Here is a 15,094-nt window from a genome sequence, read left to right as displayed (position 1 = left end):
ATGGGAGCAATGTCACGGGAGAATTTCAACTACTGAAATCTCATCCATCTTGTCAGACTCAAGGAAAGGCCATCCTGAATGACAGGTAGAACCCCCCCATATGGTAAACTAAGCATGGGGATGGGGGACATGTTTTCCAGCAGCCGATCAATGAGTAAAACAGTTTTGAAAGTTGTTCTCCCTCATAGCAGCTAAGTGTCCGCACGCTGTTTCAGCTCCTGCTTAGATGAGCGATTCCGTTTTCAAATCCGTGCATGCTATTCCTCCAAAAGTACTTGCACATAAAGCAGAAGCAAGGCAACGTGCACACACTTGGTACCCACGGTAAGCTTCCATGCGAGAAATGTTTGCCTAGAGAATTCATGCAGAGACCGCAGGGTAAAAATTACCTGCGGACTGTGTCCTAATGCAGAGTTTGAAAACTGCCTCCTTAGAAAAACACTAGGAACAATCAAAAACGTGCAATGTTTGCAATGATTTTTAGTCGTCGTTACTCTACGAATTAAAACATTGTGCTTACTGTACTACAAGCTGCTGGCACAGAGATCCATTATCCGTTATCACTTCATTCAGTCTTAGTTCAAGATGGACTTTTCCCTGTAACAAAAAACAAACATGTAACCATAGATGCAGATAAGCGATGACGGGCAGGAAAAACCCCCCTCAAATGAAGTGTTAGGTGGCGTAAGCAGAGATGAACTAAATTCCTGCTTTTCACAAACACTAAATTTTGTGTTTGTGAAAAGCTAAACTTAAGATGATAAATTTTGGTTTAATGGAAACATAATGAGACTCAAAACAAGTCCATGCATTATCATATCATCATACAATGTTATGGCTCACTGTTTTATGTCATTTACATTTTCTGATTTGTATTAAAAACGTTTAGATCTTAACTTACAAAACAACTTTACAATAATTTTCTTTGATCCTTCCTTCACAAGAACACAAAATTGGAATTTATGGCAATGACACTTCCAAGGACCCATTACAAAAGCATGGATAAAAACTCCCACAAACCAAGCATACAAGCATTACTGTACTTTGTATGGTCGTATTTAATAACCGTGCTGCCACAAGCCACGCGTAGTGTTGGAATGTATTTCATGGCTCACAAGGAATGATTCTGCACCGTGTAACCAGACGGATCTGAGCCCTGTACTTAAAACTCGCTTTTCATAGGACAAGTCATCTGACAGAAGGGAAATCGTGTTACTGGAACTGGTTTTCCACCGCTCTGAAACTGTACATAAAACCCTTCTTGAAAATATGTTTTTAACACATCCCCCATGCTTACTGGCATCTGCGTATTTGTAGATCTGCTTTGCAATCAAGCCTCCAAAATGATTTGAGTCCCACTGCCTCCGAGCAAGGACTGAAATATTCTTTGAAACAGGAGACTACCAGCAGCAAAGTCATTTGGGCTTAAGGTTTGACTTTTCAACCATTTTTCAGTACAAACAAAAGATTCTTAAACATTAAAGATAGGTTTAAATGGTAAATATCAGTTTATGAACAATGTTGAAAATCAGCAGTTTTGCTCCCAATTGCTGTCAGCTCTTTTCTACCTAAGTAACTAACATGGGTAACGGGTGCTGGCAAAAAAAAAAAAAAAAGCAGAGTATTATTATTAACCCAGTAAAAAGATTAAATTCTTACATGCAAATGCGAGAGACCTGTGAATCACCATCACTGTGTTTAGAACTCACTTCACAGGAACCGGAGGAAGATGCCTACTCTGACACAGGTTTGGTAATCAGTTTCGAGGGCTCAGCAGGCAGCTGACACTATTTCTTTGAATTGAACAAAGCAACCACCAACAGATACAGAATTATCTTCTCATCATTTTACAGCAGAAGAGTGGGTCACTTTGGAGAATCAAAGGAACAGCAGCTCTGTATCTAATGTCTATAAACACATTGCTAGTTGAGTGGTAAAAACTCTTTAGACTGATTATTATTGTTTATACAGAGCTTCGGCAGTCAATTTTATTGAAGGAAACCATTCTCATTTTTTTTTAATCCAAATTAAACTGCCTTCTGTAAAATCACAATTTTCTCTTTTACTAGCTAATTGATATTATTTACATATACCTACGTACCAAAATTCACAACAGAGGGGGGCATGTTCTCAGCACAGTCTAAAGCCGTGGCTCTCAACCTTTTTTCTATCAGGACACACCTGAGAGGTGACGCTCTCATGCATGAGACGCTGAACACAAGACCATCATAGGACTAAATGTAAGCCTATGCTCTGCCTCCACGGGAGTCCCCCAATTCCTAAAGATGGGTGCAGAGCAGAACTAAGACATTTCCCTGTACAAGTCATCATACAAAAAAGATATTCTGGTGTCATCTTAATAACAGCACCACAAGCTCCCTCTACTAGCAGGTGCATTGTAAAATAATACAAACAATCCCCACTCTGTAGACGTCTATCAAACCTGCCATACCTCAGTAGCACTAACTCCAAGAAATGAAACAGCAATAGCCCCACCCATGAAAAGGCAGCAGTTCACCACCAGTGCAATATCATATTGAGAAAATGCCATAAATAAGGCTGATACAGACCTCTGGTAAAGCACCTCATCTCAGTCACATACACACAGAGCACAGACAGACCTGCCTTCACCAACTATAGAGTAAAAGATCACAAATTACAAATGGAGCAACAAAACCTGCAATGGAAACCCCAAGACCACCTTCTGCATGCAGTGCAAAACTGGAGACTAGAAACAAAAATATATTTCCTCCTACACTAAGCAAAGTTCAAAGATAGTTTTGAGAATATGCATTTGTTCTAACGTATTATGGCCCTTGTACCCAGTCACTCCCCTCCATGCCCCCATCACCCCTCACTTCTCCCAAATGCTCAATCATCCCTTCACATACTCATATCCCTGCCAACATTCCCGATACCCCCCACCCTCTTCCCTGTGCTGCCTCTCTCCCCCTGCTCAACTCTCCCTGCCCTTCCCTACCCAGTATCCCCCGACCCTTCTCCCCCAACCCCCCCATCTCTCCCTCCGCTTCCATCTCCCTGCCCAGCAGCCCCAGCCCCTCTTTCCTCCACCTCTCCCTACCCAGCAGACTCTCCCAAGGCCTTCCTGCCCAGCACATTTCCCCCTCCTCCTAGTTCCCAGCCAGCAGAAAAGCCTTCAGTCCAATCCAGAGTCTCCCTCCCTCTTCACCAGCAGCAGATGAGAGCAGCAGCACCTCTCTCCCTCATGGCTCCTGCTTTCATGTCCAGGCCCCATGGGGTGAAGAGAGCATCAGCAGCCTCACTGCCAGGCCAGGCCGAGGAAGATGAAGTTGGTGTCCTGCCGGGCCCCTATGAGCAGGAGTTGGCGATATCGCGCTCTGATCTGGGTGGAAGAGAAGGGAATAACCTCCCACTGGGGACAGGAAGAGAAGAAGGCGGCAGCAAGAGCAGCTCCCTCTCATACCCAGTAAAGGAGACGTCAGCCAACTCCTGTCCGGATTGACGGGGAAAGAGCAGCCTTCTGCTGGGTCTGCCACACACCCGCTGAGAACCACTGGTCTAAAGGTTAAAATCCACCAATGGCAGACACTGTTCAAAACCAGAGTAACAAGTGGTGACAAAAGTCACTTACATTCCACTTTCACGTTTCATTTTTCAGGACAAAAAGGATGAAAGGGTGGAAGGGCAGTGAATAAAATCATGATACAGTGATTTTTTTTTTTTTTTTATCATCAAACATGAACATCTACGAACTTAAGAATAGTTTTCAAAAAGATTTACACTCTTTAAACGGTTTTATGCACGTAAATGCTTTTTCCGTATATAAGTGGGCTTTTGAAAATTGCTACAATGCATCCTACTTTAGTGTGTGTGTAACTCCTTTTGAAAATTACACCTAATATGAATAAAATATCACATTACAAAACTGAAAGCCAGCTAAGCTCAATGGAATTAAAACGCGAGGACAGTTTTTATCTAGTGAATTAGCTTGATTTTTTGATCCTTGTCAATTTCTACCAGTTTTACGAGTAAGAAAATATTGGTCAGGCGTTCTTAAAGATACATCATATCCAGCCAAAACAAAAAGACACCCTCTATTATTTTTTTGTTACAAAAGTGCAAAAATTCTGAATGTCAAAAAAAAAAAAGTACCTCTGGGTAATGCACAGCTTAATGTAAGCAGAATCTAGGAAACCTGCGCACATTTCCCCATAAAGCACCATGGAAATCAAAGAGGCGTTCACCTAACTAATCAGATTTAATTCTCATTTTGAAGGCCATGGTTTCCATTTGGCATTCAGCTACAACACTTTTGCACTCTCAAACCCAGCACACTCTTATGGCGCTGAGGAGATCAGACCTATCCCACACGTTTGTATGTTTTACTATAGACGCAAGTTCCGATCTTCTCAAACACAAAAATATAGGACTGCTTAAATTACAAATTAAAACAGTTTTATGCAGTCACTTAATAAAGGTTTACAGTTAACCTGGAAGCCAGTTATAATAAATTGATTTCAGCTACAGTATTAGCTAGTATCAATTTATTTATTTGAGATTTTTATATACCGACCATCATCAGAGATATCATGCCGGTTCACAATTAACTAGGGAAAAAGAGAGTGGGAAGAAATCAGTTACAAAAAACAGGGATCTTAAAACTGGGGGTGCGAGAGAAGAGGCGCACGGGAGGGATAGTAAAAGGCACGAGGATAGATAAACAATACTAGGGTACATATAATGATATACAACGGCCGTCATAGCCATACAACAGCTGAACCTCGCTGCTGTGTGACTACTAGCGGTAACCTGTCTCTGGATCAAAACTTTTGGGAGTAAATATTGTACACCTTATTATGATGGCTACAATTCAAGCTTTAAAAATGTTAGATTGATCAGCATAGGAGATTGCACTAAGTTCCAATAAGCCACCATATAGTAGCACCCAAATTAAATCCACAGTGATGGAAAGGGTCAAGTAGTGTTTCTATCTCTACAGAAATTATATATATATATATATATATATGTATTTTAAATTAACTTCTAACATTTCAACCCCCTCGCTTATCAGCCTCACTTTTTCAGAAGGTCTAACTATTTCTAGAACAAATCCCTTTATTTACATACGGCAATATTCTCTGTTGCCACAGCTTAGAAAGGTGTGGTCTATAATGTACTGTGCACAGTATTAAAATTGGCCACGCTGAAATGGACCAGAAATTCAAGATAAACTCGTTAGCAAAGAGGTGCTAAGCATAGCAGAGGATGAATTCAGATTTTCTGCACAGACAAGCAACGTGTGCCAGCTCTGTACTGCAGCAGATCACAGACATTACCAGTATGCGGAATAAGTAGGTGATCCGTGCGGAGTGTCACCAGTGTTTTTGGATGCAGTGTAGAAGTCTGAGATCTTTGTGGAAAAAGGAATGCGCTAATAACAATTCTGTTCACGACCATGCTCGAGGCAAGACATTCTTTAAAAAAAAAAAAAAAATTTCTGCCCCAAACTGTTTCTGCTTCTCAGTTTCACAAGCTGTGAAATCCATTCAATGAACGCACTGCATCATCTCGTATAAAAGTCATTTGTACTGCATGGCTGATATTTTCCCAACAATTACATCCAACCTCTCTTGAATCCTCTTTGTATTAAATTTATAAACCTATTAACTTTAATAATATCGCCTATGACCTTTGAGTACCTATAACTCATTTTATTAATCTATGCCCACCGTCTGCCCCGAGGATTCTCCACACTTCATTTTTTCATTCACACCTTCAGGCATCTTGCTACTTAGTGTTTTCACAGATACATTTATCATCTTTTTAAAGTTCACACCATCATAGTATAGTCTGTGGACATAACCAAAATGTGTGTATATGACTCAGAGTGTCATGGCCTCCCTTCTAGCAATTCTCAGTCTGGGGGTCCATCCCCTTGCTTCACACTGGCACTAATTCGACGAGCATGTGTGCATTTCCTCACAAATTCCAAACTAATCACTTTTGCTATCAATATTAAGCTCTTGATTTCATATATCCCTAACACACAAAACAACATCTGACCTGATATCCTGCATTGAGACTGAATCTGCCACCTGGGGTATCTTTCGGTTCAGTAAATGGACGTTGACAATCTCTTTAAATCCAAGTTCCCATCGACAATCAATTCTGCCATGGGACTCGCGCGAGCTGGGGTAGAATGGATGCTGCTTTTCCGTGAAATGCCTCTCTCTTCACATACCTACTAACTCCAGTTTAGACAGTGGAAGAGATAACCAACGTTGGTAAGACTTACACCCCTTGCTCCTTTATCATTTTTGCTTAATTCTCTCTTTACAGTTATATTACCATCTCCCTCCCAATAGCAGTTCCCACTATCATCCTGGCTACTTTTTAAAGACAATGGTCAGATTAGAAGTCTGGTATTTTGCCCCCAGGTCACTGATGAAAGTAAGCAGATAATAATGAGGAGACCTTATACGGAGTTTACTGACCGAATCAGTAAACCTGCCCCAGAGGAACCGGGATGATCCTCCGCACTAGAAAAATGGCTGCTGGCAACAAGAAAGTTGTTTCCAACAACTTGAAGGCAGTTGAGAGCCACTGTGGAGACCATAATACCTGTAGTTGTAATTGGAGTTGACTTGTTTGAGAGTGCTTGCTCTCCAAGTGTGAACGACTTTAGGTTAGAACTGCAGATAACTGGAATGACTATTGGATTAGTATGTATTATAAATGACTGCTCTAAGAGAGCCTGCATTTAAGCTAGATCCTTCTGGCGAATAGAACCTGAATACATCTACCTGAAAGGGACCATCTCAGTACCTTCAGGCTCAAAACCTGACTGATATTGTACTGTTCCCCATGTTTGGAGGTGGGGAGGGATGGAAGCCTAGCTCAACAGCAATATCTAGCAGCCACACTCAGGCATCAAGACTTTATACGCCAAGAGGAGAGTGGCTGCATAGCCTCAAGACTGGGACACAGGTTACTAGAAATAAGTGTAAAGGATCCTGGGTAGCTGCGAATGTTCACTCCACCAGAGCTCCAGCCTGGTTCCAACTGAGAGGAAGGTGTGGGAGTAAGAGGAAGTGACTCCCCCCCCCAGATCTGCTCCTAGTTACATTGGTACATAATTTACGTCTTCATCCACCGACCATGCTTCAGCATTCTCCTCACTTTGTTCTCTCTTCCCCGCCATGCTTCAGGGGTTCCTTCCACTCCTAAACCCCAACTCAGGTCAGCAGCCATCACTGTTGCATGACGACTGGGAGTTTCCCCCGGGGCTTTGAACGCTCTTCTCTGCGGCGTTCCCGATCCCGTTTTTTTTTTCACACCTCTTAAAACAAAAGCGGGGATTATTTCTGGCCACTAAATGTCAAACTCCACGGCTCAGCTTCTTTTGTTTTTCAGACACATTTTGAGGCTCTGAAGAAGACTGGCATTTTAGTAATGCAAGAGATACCCAGATGCTTCCCTCTTTTTAGGTTTCTTTTGCTGCCCTCAAGCTCTTCCCTTGGTTCCCCTACGTGTGCACTAATGTAACTGGCTTCCCTTTTGTTCGTTTTAGTTTACTTTTTTGGGTGATATGTGCAGTTTTCCATGTCAAGTTATGCTTGTATGTAACTGATTAAATACAAATGGAAAAAACCCAACTCAGTGGCAGGAGCAGTTCCAGAGCTCACACGGAGCAGCAATACTTTGGCTGTACGTTTTAGACTGATGTGAGCAGCTCCTACAGACTTTGAGCAAAGAACTATAGCTGGAGGAAACAAGTGAAATCAGACTCAGTATGAAAATAGTTCATAAACAAAGTCCTTCCTCTGCTGCTTTTGGTAAACAAAGGAACAGCACAAAAGCTGTTTTTATAAAAGCAGAAGTACCAGATTTATTGAAATATCTAATTGCCTGTTTTTCCGCTTTATTCTTTTCTTTCTGGGTTCTCCTTTCTTGGCGTCCTCTCTCGTCCTAGTTTTCCTCATGCTTTTTAAAATTTTCAGGAATAAATTTTATGACGACACACATACAAGTCTTTCTTTGCCAATGCTTTTCAGTTCTTCCAGATGTATGCCTGCTTTAGATGCATCAATGTGACACCTACATGGGATCAGTATAATAGTTTACAATTTAAGAAAGCATAGGAGAAACAAAAAAAAACAAAACAAAAAAAAAAAGAGTCCCAAGTTGCGAAAAAGTGAAGAGAAAGCCAGAGATCAACTGGGATCTATGGCAAGGAACAGAAGTAGACTGGGCAGATTGTATGAACCTTGTGATTCTTATTGTCATCATATTTTATGTTTTCCTGTCAGTAGAATAATGGGGATAGGACGGTTTTACCTGCTAAAAAATGTTTGTATTGTTGCTGTAAATCATTCCTAAACACTGCCTTGTACTCATTCAATGTTGGTCAAATATGGGGAAAAAAAAAAAAAAATCAGGCTGCCGTGTTTGAACACTGGGTCAGATCATCTGTTCTCCAGATCAGCCCAGACTGGGAATGCTGCAGGAGGGCAGTCTTGTCCATCTCCTGGGGAGAGGGCAGCCCCTTCATCATGCAACGGTGACATGCAGGGGGCTGGACTAAAAAGACCAGGTCTGCAGGGTTTCAGGAGGAGCTCTGGTGCATGGCCCCCCGGCCAACGCCTGTCATATGGCTGGGCGGGAAGAACGACGGGAAAATCCCCGGGCAGTTGCAAGAACAAGCTCATTCTGCTTATAGCCCAACTGAGACTGGTCCTGATTCAGCCCAAAAAGGACCAGGAGGTAGCTGCTGCCACTGTACGCACCCTCACCCCACCACCCCAAAGAAAATATTAAAAAAGCAAGCACACAGTTATGTTCTGCTGCGCTGTTAGGTAATCCAGGCAATTCTCTCCCTCTCTACCTTGATTCTCAGGTTAGCGTAAACTAGTATTGAGGACTCAATAGGGCACATCTTGGGTTTTTACCAAGCATACTCGGACCTCTCCTGCAGTACAAAATGTGTTCTCTTGCTTGCTAAGCAGCGCAGAGAACATCTCTAGGGATATTTTACGTACATTAGGCACAGGTATAGAAACAAGTATGAGAGCTCCAAAATTGGGCAGGAAAAGAAATGCTCGAAGAGTACAAAAAAAAATATAGAAACAATCTAAGGGGTATGTGTTAAGAAAAGACTTTTGGCCGAGCAGCTGCTTTTGTGCTAAAAAGCTCCATTGGAAGTGACCCCCTAACTAAAGCCACGGCATCTTAGCAGTTTTCATGCACAAGGATGAGGTTTGCCTTCATTTTGTAACCCTATGGCCCAGTTACTGTGGTGACGATGAACCCAAGAGCAGACATTGAAAAAACCGGGTACCCCTGCACCCCAAGTCTAGCCAGCAAATGCTGCAATTGGTGCGACTGGAGAGACCCAGGAGCAGTGACCATTTGCGGCAGCTCACAGGTCGATTCTATGGCAAGCATTAGAAAAAGGTTTGGTACACTTTGCATAAATCAGCAGACATTTTACATTACAGAAGAAACTCAGATTGCTACACATCTTCAAGCACTTGGAATCAATAACTAACATACTTTAAAAGCTTAATACAGCACACACATTAGGTTTATCTATCCCAACTAGAATACCTACCTGAACTTCTGAATTTGAGTCAACTGGCTGGAGTGAAAACCAGGTCTCTTTGTCACTGAACCTGCATAAATCTTCTTTTTTAAAGGATACTTTTCCTACAGGGAGAAAAAAATAAGAGTAGGAAATAAAGACCTTTTAGGCTTTTCTACCAACCATGGAGAAAATGCAAGTATTTTCCCCTAAAAATGTGAGAAACCCTACCGTACTTTACATTTAAATAACCCCACTGGCCATGTATTAAATGAAAGGGACACTTTGCAACCTCTATTTGAAGAGGTAAACTGTTTTCTTTACATTTGTCATGAGAAAAAAGTGTATTTCTTTAGCTTAGGATCAAAGTGGCCATGCTTTTATGTAACAGGCTACAGATTGAAGAACAATCATTCATTCCAATATCCTACATAACTGTAGTTGTGGGAAAACTAAACTACAGTAAAAAAAAAAAAAAAAAAACCACACAAAAAAAACAAAACAAACCACCTTGATTTAGATTTTGTTGAAGCCACCAGGAGACGTGTTTTAATCTTGACCTTCAACTGCCAAAAAAGAAAAAAAAAAAAAAAGGAGTATCCCGCTTCTTTACTTAAAAAAGGGGAAGTGGTGATCATTGGTGACTTTAATATGCCAGATGTAGACTGGAAAATCCCATCTGCAGAATCTAAAAACAGTAGAGCAATACTGGATGCCATGCAAGTATCTTTGTTCAAACAAATGGTATTGGAACCCACGAGAGAAGGAACTATTCTCGACTTAGTGCTCAATAATGGAGAAATCGTCTCTGATGTCAAGGTGGGCGCCCACCTCAGCACCAGCGATCATCAAACGGTATGGTTTAATATCACTAAAAGAATATGGAAAAGGAGCACAAAGACCAGAGTTTTACAGTTCAAAAACACAGACTTTGAGGAAATGGGGAAGTACCTAGAGGAAGAACTAAATGGATGGGAAAATGAGAGAGATGTGGATCAACAGTGGACCAATCTAAAAGGAGCAATCACCAAGGCAACTGCTCTATATGTTAGAAATGTAAAGAAAAGCAAAAGAAAAATGAAACCTATCTGGTTCTCAAAGGAGGTGGCTGACAAAATTAAAGCTAAAAGAACTGCATACAAGAAATACAAAAGATCCCAAAGGAAGGAGCACAAAGAAGAATATTTGTATCAACTGAGGGAAACAAAGAAATTAATCAAGTTGGCAAAAAGTCAAGCAGAAGAGAGGATTGCCAAGGAGATAAAATATGGTGACAAAACATTTTCAGATACATCAGCGAAAAGAGAAAGGTCCAAAGTGGTATAGTGAAATTGAAAGGTGGAAATGATCAATGTGTGGAGGGAGACGAAGAAATGGCAGAAATATTAAACGAATACTTCAGCTCTGTGTTCACTAAAGAAGACCCTGGAGAAGGACCATCTCTACACAACAAGAAACTGGAGGGAAGCGGAACAGAGGAAAATCCATTTACAGTAGATAATGTATGGGAAGAGCTAAAGAATCTGAAAGTGGACAAAGCCATGGGGCCTGATGGGATTCATCCAAGGATATTGAGGGAGCTCAGAGATGTGCTGGCGGGACCGCTGTGCGACCTGTTCAATAGATCCCTAGAAACGGGAGTGGTGCCGAGTGATTGGAGAAGAGCGGTGGTGGTCCCGCTTCACAAGAGTGGGAACAGAGAGGAGGCTGGTAACTACAGACCGGTTAGCCTCACTTCAGTGGTGGGAAAAGTAATGGAGTCACTGTTGAAAGAGAGAATAGTGAACTATCTACAGTCCGGAGAATTGATGGACCAGAGGCAGCATGGATTCACCAGAGGAAGATCCTGTCAGACAAATCTGATTGACTTTTTTGACTGGGTAACCAAGGAATTGGATCAAGGAAGAGCGCTCGATATCATATACTTGGATTTCAGCAAAGCTTTTGATACGGTTCCGCACAGGAGACTGGTGAATAAAACGAGAAGCTTGGGAGTGAGTGCCGAGGTGGTGACCTGGATTGCAAATTGGTTGACGGACAGAAGACAATGTGTGATGGTAAATGGAACCTTCTCTGAAGAGAGAGCGGTTTTAAGTGGTGTACCGCAAGGATCGGTGTTGGGACCAGTCCTGTTCAATATCTTTGTGAGCGACATTGCGGACGGGATAGAAGGTAAGGTTTGTCTTTTTGCAGATGACACTAAGATCTGCAACAGAGTGGACACGCCGGAAGGAGTGGAGAGAATGAGACGGGATCTAAGGAAACTGGAAGAGTGGTCGAAGATATGGCAGCTGAGATTCAATGCCAAGAAGTGCAAAGTCATGCATATGGGGAGTGGAAATCCAAATGAACAGTATTTAATGGGGGGGGAAAGGCTGATGTGCACGGAGCAGGAGAGGGACCTTGGGGTGATGGTGTCTAATGATCTGAAGTCGGCGAAACAATGCGACAAGGCGATAGCTAAAGCCAGAAGAATGCTGGGCTGCATAGAGAGAGGAATATCGAGTAAGAAAAGGGAAGTGATTATTCCCTTGTACAGGTCCTTGGTGAGGCCTCACCTGGAGTACTGTGTTCAGTTCTGGAGACCGTACCTTCAAAAAGACAAAGACAAGATGGAGGCGGTACAGAGAAGGGCGACCAGGAAGGTGGAGGATCTTCATCGGATGACGTACGAGGAGAGATTGAAGAATCTAAATATGTACACCCTGGAGGAAAGGAGGAGCAGAGGTGATATGATACAGACTTTCAGATACTTGAAAGGTGTTAATGATCAAAAGACAACGACAAACCTTTTCCTAAGGAAAAAATCAGCAGAACCAGGGGTCACGATTTGAAGCTCCAGGGAGGAAGATTCAGAACCAATGTCAGGAAGTATTTCTTCACGGAGAGGGTGGTGGATGCCTGGAATGCCCTTCCGGAGGATGTGGTGAAGACCAGAACTGTGAAGGACTTCAAAGGGGCGTGGGATAAACACTGTGGATCCATAAAGTCAAGAGGCTGCCAATGAAGAGTGGGTGACTCGCCAGAATGATGGCTACTGCCTGGAGTCAATACCCTTATTAAATAAACATACACAGGCTTGACTCCAACATCGCTCTAAGCTTAAACAGCAAGAGGAAATGTGGAAAAAAGGATTCACACTCACAAAGAGGGGAGTAGCTGGCTTGTTACGGCGGTTACTACCCCAAATCAAATAAGCCTGATACTTCACTTTCAATGCATATACAGCATAGTTCTCTGATTCAACGGCAGGGGAGAAGAAAAGAGGGTTCGCACTCACAAAGCGGGGAGTAGCTGGCTTGTTACGGCGGTTACTACCCCAAACCAAATGGGCCTGATACTTCACTTTCGATGCACATCCAGCATGGCTCTCTGCTTCAACGGCATGGGAGAAGACTTATACGTCACGCATATCCAGCATAGCTCCCTGCTTCAACGGCAGGGGAGAAGAAAAACAACCAATAAGGGCTAATATCATAGTCTGGGTAAAACAAATAAGCATGGGTGCAGCTTGCTTATTGCGGCGGCTACTACCCCAAACTAATCAAGCTAGATATTTCACTTGGATGCAGCTCCATCACTGCTCTCTACATTAAAGGTGGGGATGGAAGGGAAATAGAACCAAGAGCTAAGAGAAACAGATAAGTATGAGAGAAAATATGTGTGAAGCTTGCTGGGCAGACTAGATGGGCCATTTGGTCTTCTTCTGCCGTCATTTCTATGTTTCTATGTTTCTATATCGAATAAGCCTGGTAAAGTAGTCTTCAGGTTTGGCAGTTGAAGGTCAAGATTAAAACACGTCTCCTGGTGGCTTCAGCCACATCTAAATCAAGGTGGCTCGGGTTTTTTTTTGGGGGGGGGGGGGGGGGGGGGGTTCCTTTCAGTTTTAAGGGTAAAAAGCACTGCCAGCAAATTTGACTCATCTTGGAAATGATATGATAAAAAGAACCCAAAGTCATTCACTGCTGTGGCTTAAAAATGGATTGTGGAGGATCCACCTCGACGAGCAATAGATGTTTCCTTGTGCACGGCGCCCTCCGCTTAAGGCGCCAGCTGCAATGGCAAACATCTGGCAAAGCTAAAAAGCTCCTCAAGAAGGTACAGTGCTGAATTCCCAGGAGGAAAATCTCTCCATCTAAGGCATGAAAACTCTTCCTGAATGTGCATAGTTGGCTTAGCTGAAAGATCAGAAGTTCATTGAGCTATTTTTTCACTTTCCCATGACTGGCCCATGTAATAATACAAACCAAAGCTCAATTTGTTAGATAACTTGAAAGAAAAGTATGATCATCCTGAGAATTCTTCTCAGTGCATTTTTTTGAGATGAGATTAATTCATACTTCTTGCATGCAGAGTATTTAAATTACACACATGTAGATGTTGCTATTGTTCACAATTCTAGAGACAGATTTCCTGCTATAGTTAAAAGATTTTTAAAAGCTCATTTCTCTTAGTAATTTGCAATATCAAATCCATTTTAAAAAGTGATAAGTATGAAAAGGACACGAGATATCTCTTGTATACATTTTGAGTGTTGCTCAATTTTTGGCCACTGTGTTGCAACTCTGGTGATGGTTTTAGCACTATGAAGAAGCTGCCGTATTGGAACCAGACAGAAATAAACCAAAAAACCCCAAATACAATGTAGTTAAGTATTTATGACCTACTTACCTATACGAATGTCTCGTTGCAAGACACTTTTATCATAAATATAAAAGGACAAATACTGGAAAGATCTCGGAATTTCAAAGAAAAAATCTTCACTGTAAAATGGACTGAAAAGAAACAAAAATAAGAGAGTTTAGAGAATCTGCGCCTTATTACTAGGTGTCAAAATATCAGAAATAATTCCCACCATAAAAATATTTTAATCCCAACTCGAAAATTCATTCCAAGACGTACATCACATCTTCACGCTTTAATTCTGCTGCAAGCAAATTTATGAAACTTAAGAAGTGCGCGCGTTTTTGGCTTTCCACCTGGTCATCCATCTGACATGGACACGGCAGGGAGTAGTGGCCGGCAGGTGGCCCATTTCCAGTATCTGATCCCCCCCCCCTCTGCCTACACCACTGCTCGGTTCCCCCAGCTGCTTCCTCACCACACTCACCTCTCACACCCACCCCTATCACTCCTACACCCATCCTCTTTCCCTCACCTCCTTCTGGCACCCAAAATTGCACCCTCGTTCCCTCACAAAGCAAATGGAAGACACATACATGCCTGAATCATGCAGGACACATGCTCAAGTTGCGATGCAATTCTAGACTTTTTTTTTATTTCTCTAAAGGTTGCGCCATGCTACTTTACATTCAAATCTTATGACTGTAAAAGCATATTTGATTCTTTCACATAATTCCCTTGCCTAATGCCTTTCTGAATAGAAACTTTATCATAATATTAAACCAAATACCACAAAAAAAAAAAGGTCTTTCAATCGAGACGATTACATTCATGGTGCTAAAGCTCTAATTATCACCTACCTGCAAAGCAGCTAACACGTCCTCTAAAAACTAAAGTTAAAACTCGGAT

At 42.1% G+C, this 15,094-nt stretch overlaps 1 protein-coding gene across 1 annotated transcript in view; it reads right to left on the bottom strand.

Annotated features, from left to right (window-relative positions):
* The window catches only part of RASA2 (RAS p21 protein activator 2), a 223,099-nt gene that overhangs the window by 151,904 nt on the left and 56,101 nt on the right, over nucleotides 1-15,094 (bottom strand). The window contains exons 3-5 of the mRNA XM_029615728.1: nucleotides 14,234-14,337; nucleotides 9,593-9,687; nucleotides 521-597 (exon numbers count right to left, since the gene is read on the bottom strand). Of these exons, the coding sequence (XP_029471588.1) occupies nucleotides 521-597; nucleotides 9,593-9,687; nucleotides 14,234-14,337 (276 nt within the window). The remainder of the gene's footprint in view (nucleotides 1-520; nucleotides 598-9,592; nucleotides 9,688-14,233; nucleotides 14,338-15,094) is intronic.

Source organism: Rhinatrema bivittatum, chromosome 9 (genome assembly GCF_901001135.1).
Source record: "Rhinatrema bivittatum chromosome 9, aRhiBiv1.1, whole genome shotgun sequence".
Lineage (NCBI taxonomy): Eukaryota > Metazoa > Chordata > Amphibia > Gymnophiona > Rhinatrematidae > Rhinatrema > Rhinatrema bivittatum.
This window is presented reverse-complemented; position numbering and strand designations above follow the sequence as displayed.